Raw genomic sequence first — 26,295 nt, forward strand, 5'->3', positions numbered from 1 at the left:
TGCGTCATCGGTTGTATTTTCGGTGACCAGCCAATTTTGCCACATCAATTTAAATCGAATTCTCATTTATTCCCATCATTCCTATCATCGGATCTCTACTCTATATCATGACTGTACAAACTTCGCGGAATAGGTTGTACTAGTCGGTTACCGTATTCGCTGATTTCCCGGTTAGAAGAACAACTGTCGTGGTTGACAGATTTCTTTCCACGATCAAATCGTAATATCCAAAATATCACATAGAGATAGCTCCGAATTGATCCTGTTTTTAACATCTGTGTAATGAATAAATACATCACCCTGACGAACGGATCGTGTTACTTAGCTGCTCTTGCGAGAATAACGAAGAACTGGCTTCGATTCTTTATCACAATCGCTTTGTGTCTTTTGCTGCATTGCACTTTCAGAACGATGGCAAGGGTGAGCCTTATCAGATACGTCAAGAAGACCATGTTGTTGAAGAAACGTCACAGCACACTCTTCTGATAAACTCACGGTTCTGCAGAAGTCTTTCAGCAACATTGTAGTTTCAGATATTATGTTGTTGATATACAAAACTTAACTAATTTTTGTGCACCTACCAGGCTATTTTATTTGAAAAGAGTGGTTTTTATTATCGCAAACCCTTCTGGGAAAACATTATTGTGTTATTTATATAATGGTAAAAAAACAAGTTTATTTTATAATATTGAAAATGTTTATTATTACTCAGCAATAAACATTTTGCCTACAAACGGTTTGTTGCCTTTCATTATTGTGTGAAAACTCTTCTGAGAAAGATTATGGTGTTGTTTAGCTGCACAAGTAGATCTTATCTCTCGGTAGACTGCTAGCTAGCTATAGCATAAACGCGATGGTAGACCGCATACTATAGTGGAACCCGCTTAATGTTCATCAGTGAGAACTTTTTTTAGATCTTTGATAACGTTTTGGTGGTCTAAATACACCATTATTTTGGCGATGGTCTTTTCAAATATTATAGATAAATGATTTGTTAACACCTTTATTTTTATTAATCCCAGATTTAGCCATACGGCTTTCACTCCCTCTAAGGGGGAAAATTTACTCAACCCAGATATCTACGGTATCAAAAGGACTGAGCTCTGGTCCTTTTGATACGATAAAAATTTTCGTACACATCTGGACGTTGAGAGAAGTACAGCTTTCTGCATGGTCTTGTAGAGATGTTCATTCAGACCTAGCTTTCTTATGTTTTCTAGGAGGTTCTTCGGAATGACTCCAGTAGTAGAGAGAATAATAGGTATTGTCTGGGTACTTTCCATTCTCCACTGTCTTTGTATTTGAATTTCCAGATCCCTGTATTTGGCAATCTTTTCATTTTGTTTAACACGAAGATTATTGTTGTTGGGTATCGCCACATCAATTAGTGTTGTTTGTCTCTTTAGTTTATTAACTAGTATGAGATCTGGTCTCTTATGTGCCATTGTTTGGTCTGTGAGCACAGTGTGGTCCCAGTATAGCTTGTAGTTATCATTCTCAAGTATACTTTCAGGAACGTATTGATAATATGGGAGATGGTTTGTTTAAAGAAGTCCCAGTTTGATGGCTATCTCTTGATGAAGGATCTTTCCTACTGAGTCGTGCCGTTCCTTATTTTTAGTTGCAGCAAATGCCTGGCAACCCCCGGTAATGTGTTGGATGGTTTCTTGAGCTTGACATCCATATCGGCATTTGTCATTTTGGACCTGAGGGTCTTTGTCGATATATTGCAGGTAATTTTTGGTTGGTATAACCTGATCCTGAATGGCGAGTAATGAACCCTCTGTTTCAGGGAACAACTTTCCTGATGTCAGCCAATAGTTCGACGCTTTATTGTCGACATGGTCTTGAGTGACCTCATTAGAATGTCGCCCGTGAAGAGGTTTACCCATCCAGCTGCGCATTTTTCCGTCCTTAGTAAGATGGTTTATGCGCAATTCTGGTTCCCTCAGTTTGATCGGTGTTGTATCATCTACTGCACAAATCGCGCGATGTAGAGTAGATGTCTCAGCCTGCACCTGAAAATAAGTTCTTAAATTAGTAATGTGTTTTTCTAGTTGCTCACTTATATCCTCGACCTTCTAAATACCGCGGTAACGTCGTTCTTTCTACTGCACTTCGAGGATTGAGTTTTTGTGCCTTTGTGAGGTGTGTTCGTACTTTTCGCTGAAGATTTTCTATATCCGTTTTTGTCCACTTAACAATACCAAATGAGTAGCTAAGCGCGGAACATGCATAGGTGTTTAGTGCCTTAAACAAATTTTTACTATTAAGGTGTGAACGAAGCAGCTGTTTTACCCTTCGTATAAACTCAGTAGTTATGTCAGTTTTCATTTGCTTATGGTCAATCTTCCGCGCTTGCTTTATTCCGAGGTATTTATACATATCATTTTCACCCATGGCCTCGATGTTCTGGCCGTTTTGCATATCGAATCCATCGGGCTGAACCTTTCCTTTAATTATATTTAAGACACGGCACTTATCAAGGCCGAAGTGCATACTGATGTCATTAGGTAAATTTTCCACTGTTTTTAGCATCTGATCCAGGTGGCATCGAGTAGAAGCCAATAGTTTTAAATCACCCATATACAATAGATGATTAAGCTTTGACACAACAGTAGTGTTATTTTTTATGCTAAAACCTGTGTCAGTTGAGTCCAGTAGCTGGGATAGAGGGTTCATCGCTAGACAAAACCACAGTGGGCTCAACGAGTCTCCTTCAAATAGGCCCCGGTTGATTGCAATATTTTCAGTTTCAATATTGTTTTCACCAGGTATTTGGAGGTGAATTTTTGTCTTCCAATCTGACATTATATGTTTTAAAAAGGTGTTACCATCGACTTTACATATTTTTAATATATCTAATTATATTATTATTATTTATTATATATATTATTATTATTTATTATATATATTATTATTATTATATCTTATATCTAAATATTATTATTATTATTAACAACATAACAATATTAACAGTTTACCTATAGCTTTAGCAGTAAAGTTAAATGACAGCATCGCATGAATGACTCTGCCTTTAACTCACATCATCAGATGCAGTAGCACACCTAGAATTTGCCTCTGTTCGGTTTCAAAAGAATCTCACCTTCGCACATAGTCAATGACAACGCAAACACTCTCTCGTCCTTTAGATTTTACTCCACAGGACGGCCTCTTTTTGTCATCACGAAATAATTTTAATGACACTTTAAACACTTAAAAACTGTGTTTCATTTTAATTCCAATCGTAATATTTCTAATCTAATAATAATTCTGTGGCATAGTTTACTAATCTAAAATGGCACATGAATATAAAATAATTACTATTTAAATGGGAATAAGCCACAATTAAAGGTTAAAGTATGTTTATTGACGTTTCAATTTCCACTTCGAAAATCGTTCTCAAAATACAAACATTAGTAAATCTATATAAATAAATAAATAAATATAAAGTTATTTACTTTGACTTTACTACAAAGGTTAAACCAATTAAAATGATTTTAAGCTATGGAGAAATTCCATTCGTGGACAAACGTATCCAGTTTGAGGAGTGGCTAAAAATTAAGCAAAGTAAGTGTAGGTACAAGCTCAAACAACAGCTTTCTTTTTATATTAAACTATTTATTAATATTATAATGGTCGAAAAGATAACATCTTACGAAACACTCCGATTTAGTTTTACTATTTATTATTCTGATCATAAGGTTTAAGGAAGTGTGATAAAATTACTCTTTATACATACATACAGAAAACAACCGCGAATACCGAGTGATCAATGATAGACGCAGTTTTACTTTGCGCTGGATTAGTTAATCGTCTTGAATGGGCTATCTACAAAAATGTATGAATTTACTTGGAGTTTAAACAATAAGGTTAATAAGCAAAAATTTTTATATTAACGTTTTTAATGGGATCTAAAGTAATTAGACTCTCTAATAAAGGAAATTTGTTATTGTTTAAAATAAGTATTAATTGAAATATAATAAAAAAGCGTTTTCCCGATTCACGATGGGGTTCCTTCCCTCTTTTAACAAAAATTTTCAAAAAATAGGATATGCTACAATTATTATGGAACGCAAATAAATATATTATTATAAGAGTATATGGTTGGTAAAATAATAGAATAAAAACATATACTCCAGTAAATGAGCGTTTTAGAGTGTAATTTTCCTCGTCCCGACGGATTTGCTCGAAAATTTGGATTAAGGTTCCTCTTACCCTCTACTTTTTTTTGACTCGAGCCCAGGGTGGTTTTTACTTGGGGGGAGAAAGCCAACCCTTCTCTGGGATGAGAAAACATACGTTTAAATAAGTCAGACACACTGTTACATTTTGAAAGTAGTTGTTTAGGTAACAAAAGAAACCAAAATAAAAGAAGGCAAGAAAATACCTCTGAAAGAAATGGGAGAAACTACAGAAGTTCGGGTTATGAAAAAACCCAAACAACAAAAGAAGCGGACATTACCCTAATATAAACAGTCGAAAAAATAGTTATTCGGGCAATGGAAGAGAACCGAATAACAAAAGACGAGAATACACCCAAGAGAATAATGGGTATAGACATGGCAACGCACAGAAACGAGGACAGAACTCAGTAAACTGTGCAAGCCACCAAAACACGAAAGCTCACTTGCCACTGCGATAGTGCGCATAAAGAATAATATAGGAGGCACTTAATTAATGAGACCATTAATAGACCAAGGATCGCAATCATCATCTATTACAGAAGAAGCAGCGACAAACCTGGGAATGCAGAAGAAACCAATTCAGGCTGCAATCTCGGGAATCAGTTTCACAGGAGAAAAAACATCGAACTAAAGCCAGAAGCTACTGATTGAAACATACTTCCAGAGTAACTTTGAGATGAAAACGGAGGCATTGGGGCTACCGAAAATAACCAAAGACCTACAGTGACAGGAAATACAGTTGGAGGAATTAAATGAAAGACACGTCTTATTAGCAGACTCCAATACCATAAAGGTGTTGAGAGGTGAAATATATGAATTACTACAAATCATATTGGAAGGTAAAGGTCAGGGCAAAAGATCAGTTGAAAGACGCCAGAACTGAAAGTGGCTGATTTCGGCCACAGATTATGGATGAAAGAAATAAGGAGATGGTTTGACCGCTCATTCACAGAAATCTTTTGTGCAGCAGTATCTAAAGCTACAATTGCCATTTGTATCACTTACCTTTGAAAGGAGACGGCGCAATAAGAAGAATACCATAAAGTTGGAAAAATAAACGTATTACTAGGTGTAAAAGAGAATGAATAACGGGCTACTCATACAAAATACAAAACTAGGATAAATAGTATCAGGAATGGCACAAAAAGAAAAAGCAAGGAATCTACGACTGTACAGTATGTTATACAGACTGGAAATGGACAACAAATTAAAAACAATAGGAACTGGAAGAAATAGAACACGAAAGCAAACTTTCAGTTAAAGAACAAGAATGTGACGAATACTATAAGTACACAGTAAAAAAACTAAGGGAGATACGAAGTAAAAATACCATTTAAAGAAAACACAGAGAAACTAGGAGAAAGGGAACAACAGGCATTTGCAAGAGTAATGCAATACGAGAAAATATTTACAAAAGATAAAAAACTAGAGATGGACTATAGAAAGTTTATGAAAAACTGGGAAAAACAAGGACATATGAAAATAATAGAAAACCAGCAAGAAAAATGCTACCTACCGCATCACCCCGTAAAAAAGTAGGATAGTACAACGACTAATGTACGAGTTAAATTTGACGCGTCGAGTAAAAGATCAACACCTTCCATATTAACCAAATGTATAAAGGTAGAAAAAGAAATATGACATACGGACGCAAATATAATTTCGATAGAAGAAAAGAATATAAGAAGAATAATTACAGAAACACAATTGAATATGAAAGACATATACGAGAATATATCATAATAGAAGTAGATTTTAAAGAAACAGAGGACTATAGCAAGCTAAACAAGGAGGAAATAATAATCAAATGACACAATTGGGACACCATAGAAATAGAGGCACAACGAGAGCATATTTTGAATTTAGAAATGAATTCAGTGCCTGAAGTAGCATTTTTTTCCATGAATATAAACAAACTGGATATAGTTCGACCATAAGCGTTGCAACCTACGTCGAGCAGGAGATTGGTAAGGAGATAGTGTTGGAGTAGTAACTTAAATACCAACCTGCCAAGAGTCCTGCAGCTCCAGCACTACAATACAGTATCTACATAATGGATTGAAATTACAAGAGGAATATGCAATTATGGATTTTTTTTAAATAGCGAAGTCAATAGAAAAGGCAACGCTGGTCCTACCTCAAGGTGCAGAGATACGAATACAGCTCATAATCGACACCGAAGTCTAAACTAATGACAAATACCTAACAGTTATGGGGAACTTCATAGTAGCGAGGCTAGTAACAAACGATAAACTTATTGTAGTCCGGGTAGTAATAAAACAATACTTAGCAGTCCTTAAAGGTATGCCAATTAGATGATTAAGCTTGCAGTCTGCTTCAACCAACCTTATAGAACTGAATAAATATACAGTCCACGAGCTATCGTAGAAGCGAAAGATCTAGGAGGTGAAGCTATTCCTGATCCTAAGCAGTAGCATCCTGTCCGATCTTATACAGTTTGCCTTTTGTATTCTCTTCTTTCTCTTGATCTCCTGTGGTCAGATACTTTTGGTAAGCTTTCTTTTTACATTTATTTAGTTTTCTATCTTTGTCATCCACCAATTGTCTTTCTATAATTTATCTGGTAATTTTTTTCTTCCAGTAGCTTCTTTTGCTGCTTGGTGTATTTTAGTTTCCATGTTTTCATCTTATTCTTCATTTGTAATTTCTTGTATATCTTTCGTTTCTGACTTATTTATTAAGAAATGAGATCGACTCGTCATTTAGTTTATCTGTAGATACTTGTGTGATTTTATGTATAATCTGTTATTGATTTTTGATTAAGAACTAGTTTTGTATATCTATACGAATATTTATGTATCTCTTTATGTCTAAAGAAATCATTACATATTCTTAACGAATTCTGGTCACATAGGTCAATCAGTCTCGTTTTATTCTTAATCAAGACATTTTCTTCAAATGGATCTACAGTTTGTTACTATCCTTTCTTTTAGTTCTTAAGGTCTCCCATCAACTTAATTTTTTTCCAACTGTTTACGTTTTCTAGTTTTTCTAGAATTTCTTAGAACTGATCTTTTTCTTCTCCTTTACTGTTAGCAATGAGAGCATATACTCCTAATATGACTAAACCTCTTTCTCTTATTTTCACGTCTACACTAACTATTCTTTTATTTATTCCTGTCTATGTTAATTATTACATAATATTATTTTGTAAACACACAAAACATATTTATTATTTTGTTTCTTACTGCTTTAGAGACTCCTCTGTTTTACTTTTTGCTTTGCTTTTTGCTCTTTCGTTTTATTTACTCTCCTGTAGTAATGAATATATTCTTCTGTTATTTCGTTTTCTTGACACTTTTTCTTTATATTAGTAGGTACCGCTATGCCCATTTTTTGTTGTTTTAGCTCCATAAAACTAAACGATTAACAAAAAAGTATTTAATGACATATATTTAAACGGACTAACACCAAGACCATGGCTGAAGTTAACGTTTATTGCTCTACCAAAGAAAACAAAATCCATATCCTATAATGATTTCCGGACCATTAGCTTAATGAGCCACATTTAAGTTATTTCTTAAAATCATACATCAAAGGATATACACTATAAGAAGAAAAAATCAGTTCATTGATTACCATAAAGCGTGTGATACAGTAATCTAAGAATTATTAGCAATATTTACTGGATCCAAACATCATATATCCGTACAGGTATGTTAACTATTACCCTCGCTATTCAACACATGCTCTGAGGAAATCTTTAGGAAGAAGCAACATTTGTTTAAGCCGGAATTCGAATCACCGGAGAATCTATCATTAACATCAGATACACGGATAACACCGTGGTATTAGCTGACAGTTCTGAAGCCCTCCAGGAGTTAATAACTAGAATCACAGAAGCGAGTCAAAGATAATGACTTCCACTGAACATTAAGAAAACCAAATGAATGATGATCTCTAAGAAGAAACAGCAAATTGAAAGAATCAGTGTGAATAGTCAACCAATAGAACGAGTAAAAACATACCTATTTTGGTAGGAAAGTAATGAAAATTGGGACCATTCCCTAGAAATAAAACTTAAGAAAGAGAAAGCAAGATTTGCATTTTAAAAAGTGGCTAAGCTATTCAAATGCCATGATTTATCAGTACCCATAAAAAGCAGGGTACTAACATGTTATATTTTTCCTATACTGTTGTACTGAGTTGAGTCGTGGACGCGCACAACATACGAAATGGATAGGCAGTACAAGCAGAAGAAGAAGACATGAAAACTTGATGGAATTTCTTGAACTAGTAGAAATGGGTGACAAAGATCTAATAATTATACAAAATCTATACTATCACCAGCAAGAAAATGTCAGAATTGGCCTAGGTACTTCTGAATTATTTGAAATTCTTCCTAGGATTAAAAAGCCTAAAAGGCACTTGCCAGAATTAAGATCAGTGATCTGTGATATGCCGCAGATACTGTATTGCTTGCGAATTCTGCAGAAGTATTAAAGTTATTTAATGCAACAGTCATGCTAGAAATGAAGAGATTAGACATACAAGTATTGGGCCTTTTAGAAGTACGATGGCCAAATTCTGGAAACTACACCAAGGATAATAATACTATTTTCTACTCAGGCAAAAGCACTGGAGAACACAGCCTTGGTATTGGTAATATTATCATCAATAATTTAAAAGAGTTTGTGACAAATTTCATTCCCTTTAACTAACGTATAATGCTACTTCAGCTGAAAGCCAAACCTCTAAACATAAATCTAATCCAAGTGTATGCTCCATTATCTAATAGCAATGATGCTGAGGTCGAAAAATTCTACGCGGACTTAGAGCTGCTAACAAAAAACATAAAGAAGCAGGAGGTAAAAATAATTGTGAGCGACTTTAATGCTAAAGTCGGTCGAGGAAAACCTGGAAATATAGTAGGAAATTTTGGGTTAGGTAAAAGAAACGAAAGAGGAGATGGACTAGTCCAGTACTGCCAGGAGAAAGAATTATAATTATCATAACAAATACATACTACGACCTACCCTTACGAAGATTATACACGTATATAACAAAATGTTTCGTAATGGAGTACAAACTGCAAAAACCTATCCAAGCGCAGATGCAGATACGGACCATAATCTTTTACTAGCAAACGTCAACAATAAACTCAGAAAACCGAAGAAAAAAGTTAAAACCACCAAAATAAACATCAAAAATCTAAAAGACGACAACTGCCAACACCAATAAATGCAGAGATAAATAAATTAACTGAAGGAAGCGTGGAATGGGCAGATATGAAAAAAAGCCATACTAAAAGCGGGAAAAAAAGTCCTAGGCGAAGAAGAGAAAACCACTAAAAAAGACTGGATGATACCGGAAATAGTTGAGCTAACAACTGAAAAAAGAAAATATAAAAATAAAGATGAAAATAAATATAAAACCATCAAGAATAAAATCAAATATGAAATCAGAAAGGCTAAGGAGGAATGGATGAACAAAAAATGTCAGGAACAGGAAGAACTGAGCAACAAACATGACACCTCACACTTACATAAAAAATGAAAGAACCTACAGGCAACACCAGACAAAGAAGAACACTTATGACAAGAGATAATGATGGAGGAATACTTACTAAAAAGAGCAAAATAAAGGAAGTATGGGAACAATATATAATCTATCTGTTCCATGACGAGAGGGAAAATGAACAAGATATAGGTGAAGAAAAACAATACCTACAAATTTTACCCTCAGAAGTAAAGAATGCCCTTTAGAATGCAAAACAAGGAAAAGCATCGGGTCCTGATCAAATTCCAGTTGAACTGTTAAAAGCCTTAGATGACGGTAATATAAAGAGACTCACCCGAATTCTTAACCACATATATGTAGGGGTAACATCCCGGAGGAATGGCTTAAATCAATATTTTTACCGCTACCAAAAAACAACAATCCCAAATCATGTAATGACTATAGATTGATAAGTCTAATGTGCCACCCTTTAAAGATTCTCTTGAAAATTGTTCAAAACCGAATTTATAAGAAATCTGAGGAGCAGATAGATCAAACGCATTTTGGTTTCAGAGGAGGCATGGGTACAAGAGAGGCATTATTTGACGATACTCTTGCAGAAATGTCAGGAATATAACAAGTGTGCATATGTATGCTTCATAGACTTTATAAAGGCCTATGACCAAGTGGAGCATACGAAGTTAATAGATGAATTAAAAAACATAAATTTAGACAAAAAAGACATTGAGTTTATTAAGGCTAGATGCGTCTTGTCTCCGACTCTTTTCAACGTGTACTCACAGGTCATATTCAGAAAAGCCTTATAAAAAAGAAAAGAGGAAAGAAGAATTGGTGGAGAAATCGTAAACACCATGAGATTTGCAGATGACATGGTAATTATTGCTGAGAGTATAGAAGAACCATTATTTCACCATCTTAATTCATCAAGCCCAGAATAGAGAGAAATTTGCCATATTGATCGCCAACCTCAACAGAGAAAGCACTTAGGAGGAGGAAGATAGAAGAAGAACAAACTTTACTAGATGCAATAAATAGTGAATGCATTCAAATGGGACTTGACATCAACACAGATAAGACCAAATTTATGATAGTATCAAGGAGTCGAATAAATAATGAACAACTAACCCTTGGTGGACAGCAAATAGAGAGAGTAACAAATTAAAAATATCTGGGAGCTTACATCAACACAGAATTAGATGCAGACCAAGAGATCAGGGTACGAATATAAATGGCAAGGGCAGCCTTCTTAAAATTCAAGCAATTGTTATGTGACAAAAATCTAAATACTGCGCTGAGACTGAGGTTTGTTGAATGTTACGTCTGGTCCCAACTATTGTACGGGGTAGAAACATGGACATTAAAAGTGCAAATAGTTAAGAAGCTTCAAGCCTCTGAACTTTGGATATACCCGAGAATGTTGAGAATTTCATTTACTTCCATGACCATAGGCCAGGGTTACTAATGAGGAAGTGCTGAGAAGGATGGGTCGAGACAAAAAATTTTTGAGAAGAATAAAAGTACGCAAACTGCAAACCTTGGACACATACTGAGGAATGATTAATATAGTCTTCTGCAGGTCATCATGCAGGGTAGAGTCGATGGCAAAAAGGGAATAGGTAGAGAGAGGAAGTCATGGCTACGAAACATTCGAGACTGAACAAACGTGACTGTAGACGAAATATTCCACGTTGCAAAAGACAGAGAAACTTTTAGAAATGTGGACGCCAACTTTCGTTAATGGGGACGGCATAGGAAGAAGAAAATTAAAGTTATTAATATACGGTGTTACTGAAGAATAGGATGAATACGGCTTAAAAATAAATGCTTTAAAATATTAATATATAGTAGTCAGTAAAACAGCGGTGGATGACTACACAATTACAGCGTATGGAATAAAAAAAATTAGAATATTACCTATCTCGGATCAAACGTATATGAGAATTGGGATATAAAAAAATCTGGGTTATTTTGTTCCATCCGCAGTACATGCCCTTAAAATAAGCTTTCGAAAGGTAGGAGTATCGTAGTAAGGACGCTACGTTGGGTTGATATAGTGACAAATGAAGAGGTATTAAAACGTCTAAAATGCCACCCGAAGTGGAGAAAACCATAAAGATACGAAAACTAGAGTATTTTGCTTATGCGATACTCAGAACGATATAGAGTCCTCCATTTTAGTATTTAGGGCAAAATATGTGGAAGAGGGGTCCGGATCGAACAAAAACATCATGGCTTTGTAGCCTACGTAAATGGTTTAATCAGTTTTGGCACTCATGGCATAGAGAGAATAGGTATACTTGTTTTACGGTTTTACTGGTTTAACTGGTTTGTACAAACTTATCAATAATTAGAATACGGAAATTAGATTTTTTTCGTAACTCTGACCAAGCCAGGAAAACAAAAAATATTTTGAGTAGTATGGACCGCTGTAAAAAAAGCCTTATGTTTCATGCAGTCGATTTTTTGAACTTAATTAGTTATTAACAAATTTAGGTCAAATAACGGTAAATTTTCACTTTTCTCGTCTATCAGCAGAAAGTAAAGCATTTGAAACAAATTTAGGAAAAATAAACTTATAAGTCATGCCTCTGAAACTCGCGGGAGCGATAGAGGTAAAAAAAGCTGTAAACTGTATCTCTTTCTATAAGCAAAAATTCGACATGTTTTTGCAAAATGATTGTGCTATAGTTAAAATCGTATTTTCCTCATTTTTTTTTTAAATAATATTGATAAAATTAATCTTCTATATAAGTTACCCGTAGAATTACTGTAATTTCATCGTTTTTTGACTTTATTGTTGCAAAAAAATTTAATTTGGTATAAACAAATAAAATAACTTTAAAACTATTTGACCGGTCGCTTTAAAATTTTGGCCATAATTTAAGCGCTACAAGAGCCAACATTCCATGTAATATGAAAATTCTAAGTTCATTAAAAAAATTATTAATGTTTATAAAAACCATAATTACTTATTTATTTTGCAACTTTCTAAGAAACAAAAAGGATAGAAATATATAAAAAACGCCATTTTGAAGTTTTATTTACACTTACTTATAAGTTTACTATTCTTAAATTTGTTTCAAGTGCTTCACTTTTTGTTGATAGACGAAAAAAAGTGAAAATTTACCGGTTTTGAAATTAATTGGTTCTAAAAGTCCAAAAAATCGACAGCAGAAAATATATAAGTTTTTGTTACAGAGGTCCATACTACTCAAAACAACTGTCGTTTGCCTGGCCGGTTCAGTGTCAGTGTCACACAGGGGCGTTTTTTGCTTATTTCCCTGGCCTAAATGATTTAGGGCACGGTTCCACGTGGAAAACTTCTAGATCTAGATCTAAGGCTTTAGCCAGATTTTACCAGTCTTTTAATGATCTAACAAACCTTAATACGATTAAACCTATTAACAATTTGGTGCATTCATACTAAAAACAATCATTAAAGCATTAAATAAAAATACTTAGCACGGTATGTTCCAATCTTCTTTATATTTTTCTTTAATAGAATAAAAAATTCAAATAATTTTTAATATAACAACTATTACTTGCAGTTTTTATTATATTTTTTAATATTAATATGACTGACAAATAATTATGCTCAATAATCATAAAAAGTACACGTAAACGTAAGATACGATTTGATAATACAATATGTTTTATTATTTGATAATACAATTTGATAATATAATACATGTTTATTTAAGAAAAAAACCACTTCAGGTTAAAATATTCAAGGTTATTATTTTATTAAAAAATCATTTTTATAATGAAAGAAGCAAGTATATGTATACACGGTCATCAACTTTTGTGACAGTCACTTATATCTGTTACTATAGGATATATCAAAAAAGTTAATTAACAACTTAATTAATTTAATTCGTTCGTTAATTACGAACACGCGCGCAACTTTCCGCAGTTCAAGAAATTCTTAAAATAATTCTATTTTTCGTATAAAAGAAAATTCACAATACTGACTTTTCCCCCACTCCTATACAGTTAGCTTATAGGTCAAACTATACAAATATAAAAATTAGACTAGTCCAAAGTAACTATAATCGTATTAGAGATGCACGGATTTTATTGAGACGCGAGCACTAATTTGGTTGTCCTATTTAAGTGGTGTTTATCAATATGCTAAACAAAATGTCCTCGACGTATAGAAAAGTGATGGATTTTATCCAACATTAAGCAAAGAGGCACAAAGAAAGATCTGCCACTATATATTATAGAACTGCCTATTCACAGTAATGACAAAAAAATATTTGATATTACGAAATTACTTAACTCTATGATCACAGTTGAGCCATCGCATCCGAAAAGGGAAATACACCAATGTCAAAAATGTTAACATTTTGTCCACACACAATAATTGCCACAGGAGGCCGCGCTGTGTATAATGCGTGGGCGATCACCTATCGCCTCAATCTCCAAAACAAAAGAATAAAATATTATGTTCAATGTGAAAATTATCTAGAAAATCATCCTGCCAGCTACAAGGGATGTTTAGTATACAAAGAACTGCAGAAAAAAGAATTTCCAACACTTTGAGAAAAAAAAACGCAAGTCAACCACCCCTTGCTGTACATCAATCAATCACTTAACCAACTATCAACTATGCGAAAGTTGTTACAGGAAGAAATAATAGAAATACATTTACCACAGAAGGGACTTCTCATGTAATTGAAACAACAACTCCTCAACATATAAAAAACAATTTAGAATTAGTAGTACATAAGTTAATTAAAAGAATGGATAAGATGTTTAATGTGTCTGATATCTAAGCTTAACCTTCAACACTAAACTAAAGATGTGCTGTTGAAATTCCAAATGTTTAACCACTCATTTCCATGAAAAGTTAAAGTCTTTATTTACTCTCAAGATCTAGATGTTATATTTACTTTCGAAGTACACACGACTAATAAGAGCTATTTCTATATTCCCAAATATTCTATCCAATTAACTACAGTTATTACGCCAACGAAGGCGTAAGTTAAATTACTTATATATTTAATTAAATATTAAAAACAGTTTATTTTCCAACGGATTGTTGCTCAAATTGTTGTTATTTCAATACCAAATAAGATCACATAGAAGTATTTGCATATTACTCAATTAGCTTATCTCCTATTACATCCAAAGTGTCCTCTTTTTTCTAAAAAGAATGGAGCTTATTTTGTATGACAGTAATGTTTTATCGAATTAGGTTGGGTTAAAGAAACAACACGGTAAAATCAAGCAAATTCATAGGGTAGCAAAGACTATCAGAAATTCGCTCGAACACAAAAATTACTGTACTGCTGCATTTCTAGATATCTCTCAAGCATTCGACAAAGTTTAGAATGTAGGTTTTATCTCCAAAATTAAATCTATATTTCTTCACCTCACAAGTTCAATAGATTTTAAGATCCTAACTGACAGATCGATTTTCCAAGTCAAAAGAGGTGGGGAAATCACTAGCCTGTTTCCAATATGTTCCGGAGTTCCACAATGAAGCATCCTAGGACCCACCCTCTGCTTAGTATACACGTCGTATCTCCCAATAGCAACCAATACAACAGTTGCTACATAAACCGATGACACAGTTATCATGCCTTCAAATTCTACAGAAACTAAAGCATCCCAGGTATTGCAAAATCACCTGTTTAAACTAGAAAGTTGCCTTAAACTTTCGGCGGCTTTTGCAGGATCTCTTGGCATTTACCTCTAGATATTAGGAGAATCGCTGATGGTTTGGGCTCAGCTTTCTTTAGTTTTCTTGGTCAGTTGGTGTTTCAATATTTTCTTTCTTTGCTAATGGTTTTGGCACAGTCTTTATCGGGTATATTTTTTTATGGTTTACGTTATGAAAACGTTTTGTTTATTCGTTTGATCTTTTTGTCTTTGTATGGCTCTTTTTACACGTACTTTCTTATTTCTTTTTTGAAATATAAGTATTTGCCTTTTGGCGGCACTAATCCTTTTTGGTGCGCCTTCTGTTTTTCGTTTTTTTTACAGTTTTACTTTTTTACAAGTTTTCTTTTTATACTGGACTGTCCGTTCATTGTCATTTGTTTTCAGTTGTCATTTTATTGCCATTGTATTATCTTTACTATATTTGCTGGTATTAACACTAGTTTTTTAATATTAGATTTGTTTTTCCTTTTCTGTTGCTGTTTTTTCTGTTGATGGTTTTTATATTATTTCCAGGTATTTTTGAGTTATTTTTGTATCTCTTCGTCTTTTTTCGCGATGGTTTTCTCCAGCTTTTCCATCCAATTCAAGAGACGTTTATTTGCTCTTTTCATTATGTCCATTTGCGCGACTAATGTTTCAATTGATCTGGCAAGATTGGACTACATTTCTGTTTTTATGCTCTCTTTCTCTCTCTAGAATATTCTGAGGAATCCAAAAATTGAATAATATGTAGGGTGTTGTATTTAAAATAAGAAAGTTGTTATTGATCACTGTTACATGACACACCCTATACGAAAAGCTTTTATTGCAAAAAAAGGCGCAACAAAAAGACAATTTTTAATTATCAAATTTATTGCCTTTGGCTGTTCCACCCTGTATAATATCCACTTGTTTACTAATTTTACTCCGTTACTTTTTCATCTGTTGCCGTATTCATAAATATTCATTAAAATTAATAACATGTTCACTCAATTTATAAGCAACATTTATAGCAACACTTTATACAAGATAAAATACAAAGTGTTAGTCACGAAATAGTATAAAAACAGTTTACAACAGTGTTTCGTTTAATTCGAATCGTAACACCGGTGGTTCTAAGTGGACAAAAATTTAGTAATCCAAAATGGCACATACATATAAACTTATATATTTTGACGTCACCGGAAAGGGTGAACCAATTAGATTGCTTTTAAGTTATGGAGAAATTCCATTCGAAGACAAACGTGTCGAGTTTGGGGAGTGGCCAAAAATTAAGCCAAGTAAGTACTTATTATTATAGCTTTAACGAAATAGAACATACCTATTTATTAAAACTTAAACAACAGCTTTCTTGTCATACATTTTCATACCATTTTAGTTAATATTTTTAACCTAACATTAATAACGCTAATCTAACCAGTAACGGCTCGTGATGAGTTTTGGGGGCAAGAATTAATTGAAAAACTTTTTTCATGCAATTTAAAAAAACGATTTTTTGAGTACAACCGAATAATATTCGGTTACATTAAAGATACATCCATAAATTATGGTTTGTTCTATTAACCCGCTTATACGTATTTCGACCTTTTTTGCCATTGCCCTGTATCGAAACAAACATGTAATACCGTCATTATACTTAATTTCTCTACTCTGTTTGAAGTACAAGAAACTGAATTCATTACTAATTTTGACCATGATGAACAGCAAGTTGAATGTATATTTTAGATTCTTTTGCCGAGTAATTAATCAAGCTGTTTGCTTTGCAAGTTGTAGAAGGTACAGTGGTAAAAATTTGAATTTAGTTTCGCCAGATAGGAAATCGTATCATTTCTTTTGTTGTTATTAGATGGCGTTGTTACGTCTGTAAATAGTTATTTCGATAATTATTGGCCTACGACGGGATAGATTTTGTTTCGATTCAAAGCAGTGGCATATACCGCTCTGTTGAGACCTAAAGAGGTCGAAATACGCATAAGCAGAAAGCCGCTGCCCTGTATCGAAACAAAAATCTAATACCGTCATTATGTTTAAAAAAAATTGTTTAAACAAATTAGATGGAATATTTAACAATTTAATTATTTATATAATACATAATAATTGTAATGTACACAAAAAGTACATACAAATTAAAAAAAACGTCGAAATAAATAAACAAGAACCAGAGATACAGTTAACAGCTTCTTCCCCCTCCGAACTCATGAGTTTCAAATCCGGCCGATTTTAAGGACCACATTTTTGAAGCTTTGTGAACGATTCCATTAAAATAAAATCTTTTAGAATTTTGCTCAATTAAACTGTAAAGCATGTTCTTTCAGATGATTCTAATAAAATTTCTTAATATACGAAGCTTTTTTGTTATTTAGAAATAAACGAAGCTGCTATTAATAAAAAAAAAGGCACTAACTTCGTCCCAAAGTGTCCTGGGTCAATATTATTTTTCTTTAAATTTGTAAAAAATCTAGGCTTTCTAAATAATAATAATAATTTTCTTGTGGGCAATGGTTAAAAAGTTATTTAATTGTTTATAAGCAAAAAATTGACATGTTTTTGCAAAATTATTTTGCAATATTTAAAGTTATTTTTCCTCATTCTTCTTTTGAATAATATTAATAGAATAAATAGTTTTCTTTCAGAAGCTACCCGTATAATTACTATAGCTACATAATCTTCTGACTTACATTTTTGCACACAAATTTAAGTTGGGGTAAACAAATTAAATAATTTTTAAATTAATTAATCGATCGACTTCAAATTTTGACCATTTCTAGGAACCACAAGAGTCAACATTGTATAGAATATAAAGATTATAAGTTTATTTTTGAAAAAGTAAACATTTATAAAAAAACCAAAATTTTTTACTCATTTTTCAATTTTCTAAGCAATATATAAGAATAGGAACATTTAAAAACGTCATTTTGAAGGTTTTTGTATGACTTATAAGTTTATTACTGTCAAATTTGTTTAAAAAAATTTTTCTGCTTTTATCAGATTCCAGTCCTTTTGCATTCGAATATCATCTTTATTTCTCAACTGTAGTTTTTTATATTTAATATGATCACTAGGCAATATTTAACCGAATATTTTTAATCAAAACAACAATAAATACTGATTTTCTAATGTTCTTAAAAAAATTGAAACTGGAGTTTTTGTTCGATTTTTTTACACTTCAATGAGTTTTTCTCTATGGTTAAAAACAGAGTTCCCTTTGTGAATGTTACTTTAACTACTATGAATGTTTTATCTAACACAAGCTACTCAGGTAGTTTTTTTTCAATTAGTTACAGTTTCTTCTAAAACTTTTTTTGCAATTTTTTAGTAACTTTATTTTGTAATTACCGACATTAAATCACAAAAAATCAATAGTATCGCAATCCGCCTTCAATCTTTCATTTTCATTGGCTTGGGGTTATACTTTTTTTAATGCTCCCTGGAATCTAATGATTTTAATTTCTAATTTTCAACACTCTATTTTAAATAAAATTATTTTTTGAACAAGAAACTTAACAGTATTTTTTCTTTCTAATAAAGCTTTCACTTGACAAACATTTTATTTTCTCTTTGTGTATTAAAATTGTTGTACATTTTAGCTACTCCTCTTGGACAGCTTCCAGTGTTGGAGGTTGACGGTAAAGCAATCCCTCAAAGCACTGCAATCTGCAGGTACTTGGCATCAATACTAAAACTCGATGGTAAAGATGCGAAAGAAAATCTTGCACTAGATGTTGCGTTGGAAACTCTGTTTGATTTACAAAAACGTGAGTATATATTATTAATTAAAATTGCTTCATTATATATAAAATAAGTATATTAATACGTCTTTTAACAAAAATTATTATTTTTTAAATTTTATTCACAACAGCTCCCTTTGCAATTATAAAAATCGATTGTTTTTGTTTTTACAACATTTAACAAAAAGAAGAGAAAAAATATAAATAATACATAATATACATATATATCCATAAACATATACAATTAACATGGGTCACTCGTTTCACGTCCAGGGGACCATCAGCTTATTTTCCTTAATAACTTTTTTAAAATATCAATTTACATTTAAACCTAGAGTCAGTCTTGTGTTGCTGTTTAAGTTTTGACGTGACAACGTCTTAAATTAGGTTGTGGCTCGGAGTCACTCATGAAAAAGTGTAACGCCCGCTCACGTCTGTTACGATGAGTCACCGAACGAGAGAGAGGCCCACCGGACCGGCGAATGCCTTGCGTCTTTCTCCCACTCAAACATGATCGGTCCGCTGCGCGCGCAGCACTAGAGAATTAGGCGCGTTGAATCGGTGAAAATCACTCAAATAGAAATTAGTTAAGTTTAAGTTTACATGTACAATGTTTTAGTAAACAAAATATATTTCTATAGTTAAAATTTGTGCAATTCTTATTTTCATTCAATTCCTTGTTCCTATTGTGCAATTTAATAATATTCATATCAATAAATATTCTACCGAGAAAAAGACGTTTTCACGTAAAATCTTCGCCCGTAAAACCGACTTTACAGGCAACCGATTTTTTTTAACTATAGTTCTGTTTTAAAAGGACAGATAAATATGTAATACATATTTATCTGCTATTTTAAGTGAGAATTATTGTAAATAAATATGTATGTAAATACTATGCACCATATACGTATTATATTAATATAGACCGAGCATACCAGGTGCCTGCTGACGACAAGTTCTCAGGTCTCTTTCTAGCACATTGTATCGAGAAGCTTACGTACTTCTACTGCTCTCCACTTAGAAGATATTGTCGTAGATTTACTATTTGTAAGAGTGAGACAGAACGAACGATGAAAACAAAGGTGTTGTTGTTACTTAGCTCTATTGTAGTTAAACTGTGGCTCTATAGACTACTATAGATAAGAGGGTTCAGTCTATGTTAATAGTATACAGTAAGCGCCACGCTAAGTGACTTATTTGATATACTGGGCTAATCCGGTCGGTTCTCACATGTGACTTTTAGCTGTCGTTTACAGATGGCGGCGCATGATGTTTAATTTGTGACTGATTTCTGCTGAGAAGCACGTACCTATGAAGCGAATCTATTCAATGTTGTTTTTCCATACAATTTTTTTGTACTATTTAGTTATATGTATATATTATTTTATATTTCTTGAATTATATTTTAGTTTAAAAGAATTTCGTTGTTTTAATCAAAAAAAAAAATAAACACACTAGAAAGCTTATTTTCATATTATTTTGATTAATTATTTATTGTAATGTACTATAAAATAATATATTACCTCGAAAATAGGTTTTGTTTATTAAAATAATATAAAGTACCTACACATATTTTACAATACAAACTTTTAAAGTATCATGAATAATTGACGCCTTTTGTGAAGTTAAAATAGTATATTAAATTAGAATTGTTTTCTCGCTAGCTGTTCGAGCAAAAGAACATAAAAAAAACAAATCTGTAGCACTGTAATGTTTTAATACAAATAATCGACCTAGAGTGTACTTAATTGTCAATTAAACTATTTAAACAAGTTTTTATTTATTTACTTTTATAAACTGTTTACTTTTCGGCGTAACAGTGCAACAAGGGAAAGGGTTCAGGACTGTATAAACTAAAAATGTGCCCGTATGTCTACACGCGTCGCGCTTACTGTATATACGATGGCATTCACATGCTACCGATACAATTTGAGGTTAGAGACTCTTTGACGCGAAGTAGCGCATACGCGGTGTGTGGTTGTTGATAAGGGTGAGGGTCGCGGGCGGAAGATGTCAGGTTATTCGACATGTTGATTTGTTGACGTGCCAAAATAGTAAGATTCTATTGTATATTATTTTAATACTAGTTTTGTTATAGTTGCCACAGAAATAAAGTATGAAAAGGATGCGGCTAAGAAGGATGAGAAAGTTGAAAAATTGAAACAAGTATTACCTGTTTATTTTGGAAAATTAGATGAATATGCTAAGAAACACAATGGTTACGTAGCATATGATAGGGTAAGTAGACTATAAGAAATTGTTAACGATAATGGTAATAAATTTAAGAATTTCCATACCTATATGTTTTTCCCTTTTATTAAGTATAAATACTATCTATTTCTATTTGGGCCTGTTAATCTAATAATTAATTATTTTTGGCTTATCCTTATATTTATTCTCAAATGCTGAAGTTCTCTTTCCGGTATATCTCACAGAATATAATTTACTTTAATGAAAAGATTATGATCACAACCTATAATAGCAACCAAGATTATTGAACTAAAAATCAACATAGAAAAGAGAACTCAATTTAATACAGATAAGAAAAATAGAAAATAAAAACCAAATTAAAGCACAGTTCAGCGTAAAAGCAATACCAAATTTCACCTAATTTTACCTACCTATATTACATAGGTGTTTAAGCAAGTACAGAGAAAAGAGAAGAAGCAGAAAAGGATTTTCTTCAGCCCAGATGTGCTTGTTAAGATGGTTCGTAACACCATTTCTGTCGAAATGAGATTTTGTGTGTTTTCCATTAAAAAACAATCGTAAAACCACATTCTTCTAGGATAATCTTCATCCAATAATTCTTGAACGGATTTTAAGTGATAAAATGAAACTGCTATTTCTTGAATCTTCTCCAAATCATCATGTGAGCCACTACTACTCTTGTACTGTTTTCAGGGATTTCTTCAATTTCTTCCAAAATCTTTTCACCCTTTAATTTACTTTTGGTGGACCATTATTAACAACAAGTTGCGGTTGCAATGTTCCTGTCCAATAATTATCTAAACCCCTAATTTAGCCACTCAAACTTACCCAGAAATAAATGCATATCAATTAAATGTCATTTATGTAAACGTGTACACCATTGTATTAGAAAATTTAGTTTTTCTTAATAATCTTAAATGCACAATAATTTGAATATTTATTACTGACTATATGTATTGTTAATGCTACTATTTTATATATAGTAACCAAGGCAATAAGTGTTATACAGCTGACTAGAGATTTTTAAAATCTAATAAAAAAGTAGCACCATCTCGATAAAAACGGGCTTATCGAAAAAGTACTAAGTGGCAAAAAAGTTTTAAAAACAATGTGTTTAACGGTAACTAATGCTTATTAGTTAAACAATAACCACAATAATTATTTAATTGGAATGCATACAAACATTTGGAGGCGTTTTTAAAAGATATTCCTGCCATAAGAAAGCCACCGGTAGATTTTCAATATAATATCTCTAACAGGTTTCGATATATTAAAAAAAAATCGATTTTTATTTAATAACTTCAAAAGGCTGTAACTTTTTATGTGCACATTTGTACTAAGGTAAGTTAGCTTCAATCGAACTATTTTTGGTCCCGGAATATGTAATTTAATTTATGACCTACCTTTTTGTTACCACATGTATTAATTATTGAAATTGTCTGCTGTTCTTTAGGTGTTGCTGAAAAAAAAAATTACTGATTTCAACTTTTAAGTAGGTTACAATAATTTCCAATATGCTCAACTTTCTTAAGATGTGTTTGAAATATTATAAAAGAAAATTAATATGAGACATATGAACAACAAAAGTAGATGTTTACAATTTTTCATACCTTCATTTGTTTGGTTTTTTTTTGCAGTACTAACCTTAATCTTTATTTGTTTTCAGATATCATGGGCTGATATTTTATTCGTTTGCGTGTATGAAGTATTAGTCAATGCTGTAGGTAAAGAAGCCGTAGCTGCTTACCCAAGTTTACAGCAAGTTAAGAAGAATGTTCTAGCAGCAAAAGGTATTAATAAATGGATTAAAAATAGACCAGCATTAGAGGGATATGATTTGAAACAAGATCTTTAATAATTTTCTATATAATTTTGATTTAATAAATAATTATTATTTTTACCTACTTTATACATAAAATAAACAAAATATTTAAAATTTGTATTTGATTTTTTAATTCGGCCGGGAATAGGGATGGAGGTTATTAACAAAAGACCGGTTTTTTACTTACGATTTAACCTGGCGGTTCTAACCGGTCAAAAAACGGTTGTTTCAAAAGCCGGTTTTCATTTTTTTCTCAATAGCCAATAACCAATAGGACATTATGTTACATTTAAATTGCTTTTTAGTTTGCGATAGTTCATTTGAATTGATATTAATATCATTGATATCGATACTCTCGAAAGAATATATCGATACCTAAGATAATCAATCGATATATAAACAGCAACTTTTCCAGCAGATTTTACAACCTAAAGCCATAATAAATTCCGACTCACATTGTTTCACAATGAACCGTGAACAATTTGTCGAATCATGTTCTCATGGGTGCCATTATAGTATGCTGTCTACCTATGGATATAGTTTTTTTATAGTCTGCGGTCTACCGATCTTAATCTGAACTTTGCTAAAAGATTTACGCAAAATAATAAAATGCAAGAAAAATATTGTAGAAAAATATTCATTCCCAAATAATAAACATTTGGAAAAAATAAATGTAAAATGAAAGGCGACTTTAATAATTTACAAAAAGAAACATCTCTACTATTACAACTACGAGTATTTACAAAAAAAATTATATGTTACTTAATTATTTACAAAACGATGCAGCCTAATTATCATTAAAGCAGTCAATAATTCGAGTAATGCAGGCACCCCAATTAGGAATTAATAAAATATATCCTATCTATATATCAGTCTGACATCACTTAAAATCATTATCTTTTCGCAGAATCTTGCGGCAGTATTCGTCCAATTGAAATTGGAAATGTTGACGTGGTACTCCTCAAATTTTCTTCATGATGCGGATCTTTGCATCTAACCAAGACCGCTCGATTCACTGTGTGTGCGCTAAAAGTCTACAAACTCGAAGAAGACATCAAGGACTTAAAATGGGACATAATTGGTCTAGCAGAGGTAAAAAGAAAAGGGAAAGAGTGCATAACACTAGGGTCCGGTAACGTCCTATATTACAAAGGGAGAAGAACAAAGCCTAGATGGCGTAGGATTTCTAATTTCTAGGAAATATGCACATAAAGTAGAGCAATTTGTAGGAATATCTGAAAGAATTGCAATGATTAGGTTAAATGTAAACGAGAACATCTCCCTGAAAATTATTCAAGTATACGCTCCAACCGCAGCACATTCCGATGAAGAGATAGACGAATTTTATGAGAAAATTGCAGAATCACAGCACGTATACGATGATAATAGGAGACTTCAACGGTAAGATCGGACAACGACTTGAAAAAACTGAAAACTATATAGGACAATAATTCGACGCTAGAGTTAGAAACAAAAGAGGAGAAACCTTGGTTAACTTCCTACAAGCCTTAATTCTATAAGAAAAATCCTCAAAGAAAGTGGACGTGGCTACACCCAGACGGAAAAACTCGGAACGAAATAGATTACATACTGTGCAACAAAACATATATAATATAGGACGTAACAGTAATAAATACTGCAAAGAAAAACATAATAACCATTATAAATGAACAAGGGCAACTAGGGCAATTAAATTCGATAAACATACGACCAAACAATACATATAACATCATGAAGAAACATGTAACACTTTAAAAGACTCCACTCAAAATACGAAGTTAGAAAGGTTCCTAAGAAAAGAACTAAGGGAGTTTGAGAATATAACAGGACCCACCAACTTAATAAGACACGAAATAAAATTGAAGAAAAAGTGCGATCCAGTCAAGCAGCCTTATAGGCGGCACAATCCCGCAATGCTACAGATCATCAACCAAGAAGTGGACAAGATGTTAAAAGAAGGAACCGTCGAACCCTCCACAAGTGGTTGGAGTTCACCGATTGTACTAGTTAGGAAAAAGGATAACTCGTACAGATTTTGCATTGACTTTAGAAAAGTCAACGAACTGTCAGATAAGGACGCATATCCGTTACCCAGAATATCGGAAATTCTGGATAGACTTAAGGAAGCAAATTTTATATCGACCCTCGATTTGAAACAGGGATATTTTCAAATACCCCTAGAAGAAACAAGCCGCCCAGTGACAGCATTCAGCGTACCCGGAAAAGGCCATTTTCAGTTCAAAACCACCCCATTCGGACTGCATTCCGCAGGAGCCACTTTCCAACGCCTACTGGATAAGGTAATACCTCCCGATATGGAATTCGCGTTTGCCTACTTGGATGATATCGTAGTAATATCTAAAACGCTCCAAGAGCATTTAAATCACCTACATGAAGTTTTCCGAAGACTGAAAGAAGCCAGATTACAGCTGAACTTCGAGAAATGCACGTTTTGCCAGTCAGAACTCAGATACTTAGGACATGTGGTTGGAGCAGAAGGAATAAAAACCGACCCGGAGAAAACCAACGCTATAACCGGACTTACAGCACCGAGAAATGTGCGTCAACTCCGCCGGTTCCTAGGAATAACATCATGGTACCGCCGATTCATAGAGAACTATTCGACAATAGCAGGACCGCTAAACATGCTTCTGAAGAAGAAGAAAAGATGGAAATGGACCGATAAGCAGGAAAACGCGTTTGAAGAGCTAAAATCAAAACTTACATCGGCCCCAGTATTAGCATGCCCCGATTTTTCGAAAACATTTTACCTGCAAAAAGCTGGACCTCAGTCAATCTCTAATAAATAAACTTTAAGCTTTCAAAATGTGGGAGTATCGAAGGCGGAGTGATAAATAAAGACGTATTAAAACTTAAAACGTCTAAAAAACCACCCGAAGTGGAGAAAACCGTAAAGATACGAAAAGTAGATTATTTTGCTCATGCGATACTCAGAACGATATAGAGTCCTCCATTTTATTATTTAGTGCAAAATATGTGGAAGTGGGGTCCAGATCAGACAAGAACATCATGGCTTTGTAGCCTACGTGAATGGTTTAATCAGTTTTGGCGCTCATGGCATGAAGAGAATAGGTATACTTGTTTAACGGTTTTACTGGTTTTACTAGTTTGTACAAAACTTATCAATTAGACTATGGAAATTAGATTATTTTCGTGACACTGACCCGTAGTATGGACCGCTGTAACAAAAGCTTTA

General features: G+C 33.0%; 1 protein-coding gene across 2 annotated transcripts in view; it reads left to right on the forward strand.

Annotated features, from left to right (window-relative positions):
- Nucleotides 1–23,196, forward strand: part of LOC140443622 (glutathione S-transferase-like) — a 39,129-nt gene extending 15,933 nt beyond the window's left edge. The window contains exons 1-4 of one of the 2 annotated variants that reach the window (XM_072534976.1): nt 16,343–16,597; nt 18,905–19,072; nt 21,144–21,283; nt 22,923–23,196. In XM_072534976.1, coding sequence (XP_072391077.1) covers nt 16,462–16,597; nt 18,905–19,072; nt 21,144–21,283; nt 22,923–23,111 — 633 coding nt within the window. In that variant the 5' untranslated portion in view covers nt 16,343–16,461 and the 3' untranslated portion in view covers nt 23,112–23,196. Of the gene's footprint in view, nt 1–16,342; nt 16,598–18,904; nt 19,073–21,143; nt 21,284–22,922 lie in introns of those variants that run through there. The other variant, XM_072534977.1, reaches the window with a different exon arrangement.
- The last annotated feature ends 3,099 nt before the right edge of the window (nt 23,197–26,295 follow it).

Source organism: Diabrotica undecimpunctata, chromosome 6, assembly GCF_040954645.1.
Source record: "Diabrotica undecimpunctata isolate CICGRU chromosome 6, icDiaUnde3, whole genome shotgun sequence".
In the NCBI taxonomy this organism is placed as follows: Eukaryota; Metazoa; Arthropoda; class Insecta; order Coleoptera; family Chrysomelidae; genus Diabrotica; species Diabrotica undecimpunctata.